Genomic DNA, 7,463 nt, shown 5'->3' with positions numbered 1-7,463 from the left:
TGTTTATCTTCGCTGATGAATTTTCATTGCATGACCATCGTTTCTAATTAAGGACAATTCTTAAAAAAAACGCTTTTTCAAGGTGTTAAGTGGCGTGGCCAAACTATCAGCCCCTCAATTAAGAAAGAGAGATTTGAACCTTAATGACGTCATGGCCATGTTTTCTTATACCACACCAATACTTTTGGAAACAGATATGAGCCGCGTCACGACAAAACCAACATTGCGGGTTTGCGACCAGTATGGATCCAGACCAGCCTACGCATTCGTGCAGTCTTATCAGGATCCATGTTGTTCGCTTACAAACTATAAAAAGTATAGAAACCGATAGCGAACAGCATGGATCCTGATCAGACTGGTCTGGATCCATGCTAGTCGCAAACCCACTATGTTGGTTTTGTTGTGATGCGGCTCATATCATTTTTATACACACACTTTATGCACTTAAGTGGCTTTTTTTTTTTTTTTTTTTTTTGTTTTTTTTTTTTTTTTTTTTTTTTTTTTTTTTTTTTTTGGGGGGGGGGAGGGTAAATTATTCTTCCCAAGTCCTTAAGAAATGTTTTAACTGTTTAATGCTTTTACATGAGCGATTAATGTATAATAATTTGTGATAAAAGTAGCAGAACGCAAACAAAATACGTGTACTGTAGTATTTTTACTTCCATACAAAAGAACTGTACTTATTACCAATGGTATACACATATAAAAAGGGTTTAGGCAATTGGCCAATGAGTAACGTTTTGGATGCTATGAAAGTGTTTTTAAATTAAAAGTTTTGAGAAATAAAAAATATAAGCATTTTTGGACATAATTGGCTTTTATTTTAACAATGTATAAATGTGTTTTTTTTTTGTTGTTGTTTTTTTTTAATATTACAAATGGTATCTTTAGTGTTCCTGTGAACGATAATTTTAGGTGAGTGTAAATGAATGTTTAACGCTGTATCTCTTACACATGAATTTAATTTAACTTAACTTATTTTCGAATAACCTATTTATCAAACCCAGACGCTGATCATGACCAGCCACCGTGAAGACCAATAAACACTGTTTATATAAAAGATGTAACCTAATTTCAGATTAATATATTGGTCAGTGGTTCATCAGGCCTAGATACGTTGTGGTCAAAATATAGTGGTCAACAATAACTATATGTGGTACTTGTACTGATACGTTTGGATATATTTATTTACGTACAGATATACAAAAGTATAAATAAACAAAATATCATGTTCAAATATTTGAAGCATGCATTACTTAAATACTTTGTTTACTCTTAAATACGCTTCAAAAATGTGATAAATTTTAACAACCAAAACGACGAGTTAAAACACTAGAAAAAATATTCAACTGAACGTATATTTCGATATTAAAATCTATTTAGGTTCAGTTAAATATTTTTTTCTAGAATTGTCTCTGAAATTGATCGTTTTGGGTTTTACCTTGAAAAGATGTTTCTACAAAAAGTGCTTTTTTACAAAAGCAGAGACAAAAATATTATAATGGTGCAGAGAAATTTCTTTAAAAGATGCATAATTATTTAATACGTAGGGAATCATCATAACGAGTAAAAAACAAATTCATGACCCAAAAAAAGCTGGTTACCACCATGCTTTTTGAGTTATCCGCCCTTAGTGAATTTTATTTTTACTCTTTTATGTCACTTCCGATAGCTTAAGATAACTCAAAATCAAGCAAATCGATACCATTCTTTATTTCAAGTTATGTCTTGTCAATTTAATTTTGATCAATTTGTAAAGATTAGGAAAATTCTATGCAAGCGATATTATGCTATGCGTTAATAAGTAAACATACTGACTTTCTTTTTAAAAAGAGGACATAACTCAAATAAATTTCTATCATTTTCCATCAACAACTACATGTATTTAAAATAAAGTCTGTTGTATAGCAATTCAGCGAATTTTCCGTCGTGACAGGGAATAAGTAACAAATACAAATTTGAAATCAATAACGCGTTGATTGACACTGTTTTGGGTTATCTGCGCTTGAGAAAATGACAGTAAGGAGCAAAAAAGTCATTTTCAGGGGCAGGTAACTCAAAAAGGCGGATGATGACCACAAAGTTTTGCATCAAAATGTTCAATTACGATTTTTTCAATCGTACAAGGTTTAAGAAAACTAACTCTAGTTCATTTCCCATCTTTGCCTTTGTGAAAAGTTACACTATTTACATGCAGTCGGAATGTACGGGATAGAAAATACAAATGTATATACAATGTATAATGTCTTTGTATATAAAATACTATGAAAATAAACAATTTCTGAAACAATGTATCACCAAGAGATGCATATTGTCAATTAAAAGCCCATTATGTCTTCAGATGTTTATAATGTTATTTCTCAAAGTTTTGTGCGTCTAGTTACTGTTTTCAAAAAATAATGAGTGAACTTTATTTTGCTTCTGTTGCCATTTTAGCAATTAGTGCAGTTATAGTGATTCAATGATTTGTATGGAAGTCAAAATACTGCTTTGTTTACATTTTGTTACTTTTACGACACATTACTGCACGTTCATTGCTACTTTCGGCATATGATAAACATCTGACATTTTTTAATTATAAAACTCCTGTTTTCCTTTTTTAAATAAGGAAAAACATATTCATTTCTAATTCATACTGTGCCATGCCTACATGTACTTTGTACTTGTATAACTTTACTAATGAAAGATCAGGCATTGTCGTGAAAACAAAATGCACGTGATGATCCGATACTCGAATATTCCGTGCAGTTGATGGCGCTAAAAACTATCACTGATTAACTATCGAAAGTCAAGTTGTTTATCAGTGAATATTAATTATATCAGGTATGTACGATGACCCTAGTCGAATATCAACAAGACTGGAGAATGTCACACAGTTGCATTTTAACATGATTATTGGTATGTTAACAAAATGTTCCGAGCTTCGTGTCATCCAGAACCAGTTAATCCAGTCATAAAAGGAGATAAAAAAACAACAGAGAACATGCTTCGCACGTACAATCGTGGAGGGGACGGGCACCAAAAACCGACCCAGTTCAACGTGTCGACAACAGTGATGCTTTACATATACGGGAATTGATATAAATGACTAGGATATGTCCGATTTATATATCTTCCTAAATTTTAGGGTAAAAATCAAATTTATCCTTTCAAAATATACATTAGGATCATTGTAATAGCTATGTTTATATATGTTATGTATACTATGTATCAAAAGAGTTTCTGTATGAATGAAAAACAATAAAGTTACATGGACCCATAAAGTGCTGGCTTGTATAATCCAAGACTGGAATGTTACAATCATGCTCCTATTAAAGCTTTACTTAATAAGACTTTGGATTGAAAATGACAGCAACAATAATATCCGATGAGATGAGGCATTTGACGAAATATCTCTAAAAATAACAACAACAACAACCAAAACAACATACATCAGCAAGTCTCTTTTTTACTTCGTTGCTAGTGTAAACCAGAAAATATACAGATATGAAGTATGGGTAACGCTATCTACAGCCAAACGTAAAAAGAAACAACATTTTGAAACAATCTGACTAAAGTTCAATATCTTGCATGTTAATCCTAACCCTAATGCGTAGCGTTTATTAGGAACAGATTTTAATTATATTGCATTTTGAAATATTCCATCCGCAGTCATTTATAAGCAGACATAATAAACTTCAGATTGGAAAAAAAAGACAAAAATAGAAAGCAGTAAAATTAGGCAATTTTATGTTATATTTGCATTTGTAACTATTTAAATGAAGACCCACCATCAAAATACACTGTTATTACATACACATAAAGATAACTTGATTCAGTTTTTGACTTTCTTATACTCAAATGATAACAAAGTTGCTTCAACATATTTATATAACAGCGTATTTAACCTAAATGATAATTTTGATAATAATTTCTTTATCTATTTTATCTTTTTTATCAAACATAGATGAGCCTAAGACACTGATTTCAATCCGTGCTCGTCATTCTCGCCCAGTAGTAGCAGTAACCGCACCGTCTTGCACGGAATTCTCGTGCCGGATTTCTTTTTCGTCAGTTTTGTATTCTTTTTTTTCACGACAAGTGGATGGTGACAAACGGACACTTTTTAGCACTTCAAAAAAATATGCGTGAATAATTTGTGGGTAAAGGAACATTAAAGAAAATATTGCATAATGAATTCGTTGACTTTATATATATTTATTTGTGCCGCATTTACAATAGGTGAGTAATCGGTTTATTTCTAAATCTATTTTAAAAAGAAGAAAATCTTGTTTTCTGACCAATATCTTATTTATAAACGATTATAATCGAACCTTTAGAAAAATAAAAGGATGCATGTGCTATAATATATATAGTTTATAAAGTACGTGCCTCAAATAATTGAAAAGCAAAATTTCTGACCCTTGTTCGGATTTGAAATGAGAAAAAAAAAATCATGCATATTTTCGGACAAATACGACGAAATTGATTTATTGAGAATTCAAAAAAACAAAAATTTAAATGCTAGGACCGTGGACCTTGGATTGCCATGCAGTCATTAGCGCGACATACTTTTGACTGACAATGGACCAAAACATGTTTAATGACTCGTATCTCCAGTTCTGTTAAAACTATTATTAAATATTAGCATTTAAAAATGTGGAAGTTAGTGGATAACTGTGCGAAAATCATGTGCATTATCCAGATATTTCTGTCAGATAATTCACCATCGAAAGAAAACAAAAAGACCGCAAAAATGTTGATATTTTTGAACCGAACCGAAAGTCAAATTTGATAGTATATCATATTCACTTAATGTTCTAATAAATTTAATGTTTATGATTATATAATTATATAATTACATAAAAAACAAATCATGTTTTTACAATTAGTTCTTGTATTTCTGAACACATTACAGTGTGTTTATTCCTATTTTAAAATAAATTCAATAGCATGAAGGTAGCAAAACCTGGCTATCTTATTTAACTCGTTTTAGTATTGACAAACGTCTCCGAACCTAAGAGACACCCCTCGTAGTCTCAAGGTCACAGCAAATACATTTTCATCTTGCCCCGTTAGTTGACCATAATGTCCCTTACAAGCTATCGTCGACCATGTAAAGATTATTTCTGCAAAGTATGTTATATTGTTTGCATAATTACTTTAAAGGCACATTATGCCTTAGAAACAAATACATTACTTCTTTAGAAAGGGCAAACATGAATTGTATAATGTTTCAATAATGGTTTTAAAGAATGTTAGATATTATTAACCTGAAGAAATTGGCGATAAATTTGAAATCATTTGTCATAACGGTAGCAAAAAATGTAAACAAAGTAGTATTTTGAAATATTAACTGTACTTATTGCCAAAACGCAACAGATGAAAAAGATGATTCAAGTAATTGGCCAATGAGTAACCTTTTTGATATTATAAAAGTACACTAAAATTAAAAGAAAAAAAAACATTTGATAAATAAATATATGAAGGCATTTCTGAGGCAAAATTGGCCTTTAAACGTTGATAAAATTAGTTTCGTTTCCTTTTTCAAAAGTCCTGATGCTTTTCTGGCAAATTCAAATATTTTTCATAATTGTAACAGCAAACTTTCCATTTGTATATAAATTTACATCAGCATAGTAGCTATAGTATCGAGAACTTGAAAACAAATGTATAAATTTCATAGAGTTACAGTAATCCTAACTATGGAAGACTGATAGAGCTCAGTGGTGCAGATGTACTCTTTGATAACAACATTTCAAACAACGTTTTTAAAAACAATAACTCTAATACACGTATTTCTAGTATGTCAAAACATTTAAAGGCCCATTTAGCTTCAAAATGCATATATTTTTATTTCTCAAAAGCTTTTTATTTTGGGTGCCCAAAACATTACTCATTGGCCAATTGTCTGAACAATTTTTGCTTTTGTTACTTTTTGGCAATAAGTACAATTTAAATGATAAGGTATTTTGCATGGAAGTCAAAAATACTTTGTTTACAATGTGCTACTTTTAATACAAATAATTTCCAAGTCAGCACTACTTTTTCAAATAGAACATATCTAACATGCTCTGAAAGTTATGAAACTCTAGTTTGCTCTTTCTAAAGAAATATTTTTTTTAAGTTTTATGAGGAATAATGTGCCTTTAAAAACAAATACATATTGTAAAATAGTGCCGATTGAACATGGTCAAAATTCTTTCTTGCTTTTTCTCATTGATTTATAGTCTTTTCTTCAGCCAATTCTTTTGACGAATTAATGTTTATAATTTTCTTCACATTATTTTTGTACCCATCCCCCTTTGTAACATATCAGTAAGTGCAACAGTACAATTATACCCTGATCTTAGATATCGTGGGAAGATAACATAAATCCGTGCATTGTACAAGCGTCCCGTATAGGTCACTAAAATGATATCAACCAGTCCCGCTTTCCCATCTTAGGTTATATATATGTCTGTATTTATAAATTCACAATCTTAAACATGCAGTTATCAATATTTTGATATGTCTTCACCTTAACTGTCCCTGTTGTGGTTGGAGCATTGTGAATTTTGGATGGAGGGGTCTGTGACATAATCCAAATTTGTTTTACAACTTTCAGACAGAAGGCGAAAAATTAAACCTTTTTTATTTTTATCATCTCTATCAATCATCGAAGAAGTTTCATCTAATCAACAAACAACTCTAATGAATTCGGCCAACGATTATCGGATGATTATCTTTACAGACATAAATGTGACGGACTATGTCGAGTATTACAATACTGTACTTCAAAGTTTTCAAGTTTTTATTGATATCTCAAGGCCCAACTGGACATGTGAGAAAAGACCAATATAACAAAACATTACAAAACAAAGTAAAATGACATGCGGTAAAGAGAAACCATGGCAATATTATGAATATATGTACATATAAAAATACAATTGCCATTTTAGAATCGAAGAATGGGGTCTTTACATAATATTAAGAACAAAAATTACCCTTCTTATAGAAGATTGCTAGATTGAGAAAAACAGTTTTGCTTTCACTTACTTTGAAAATTTAACAATGTTAGGTTTCGGAAAAAACGAATTGCCTAAATATGTCCTTCTCAGGTGGTCTATCAAAAGGAACAGTTTTTTTATGTAATTCATCATCTAACTGATTACCATAACATATGCCACACACTTTTAGACTTCTATACAAATAGAATAATTTTCAAATCGCGTTTGGCTCTATGTCAGTTCCGTCGCGTCACATCCGCCAACAAATCTCTATTTTTGTGGATATAGCCATGAATTCAAATTGCATTCCTAATAAAAAAAATTTTTTTAAAAAAATCACAAATCCTTCTGAAATGAATGTTTAACGAATCCAAGTATTTTTAAGAGTACTTTTTGATAAAGTAGACAGATATTGAAATGTGCATAATTCCATTTAAAGTATGAAAAGGTTACATTTCATTTAAAAATGTTAAAGTAACAGAACCTTACAGTACT

General features: G+C 30.7%; 1 protein-coding gene across 1 annotated transcript in view; it reads left to right on the top strand.

The window, feature by feature from the left end:
* Positions 1 to 4,066: 4,066 nt before the first annotated feature.
* The window catches only part of LOC132718702 (macrophage mannose receptor 1-like), a 35,287-nt gene continuing 31,890 nt past the window's right edge, over positions 4,067 to 7,463 (top strand). Inside the window, exon 1 of the mRNA XM_060702418.1 lies at positions 4,067 to 4,221. Coding sequence (XP_060558401.1) covers positions 4,173 to 4,221 — 49 coding nt within the window. The 5' untranslated portion in view covers positions 4,067 to 4,172. The remainder of the gene's footprint in view (positions 4,222 to 7,463) is intronic.

This window comes from Ruditapes philippinarum, unplaced genomic scaffold, assembly GCF_026571515.1.
Source record: "Ruditapes philippinarum isolate M1 unplaced genomic scaffold, ASM2657151v2 ctg3215_1_1_1_1, whole genome shotgun sequence".
NCBI classification, from domain to species: Eukaryota; Metazoa; Mollusca; class Bivalvia; order Venerida; family Veneridae; genus Ruditapes; species Ruditapes philippinarum.
Note: the sequence above shows the minus strand (reverse complement) of the source record. Positions and strands in the feature narration are given on the sequence as shown.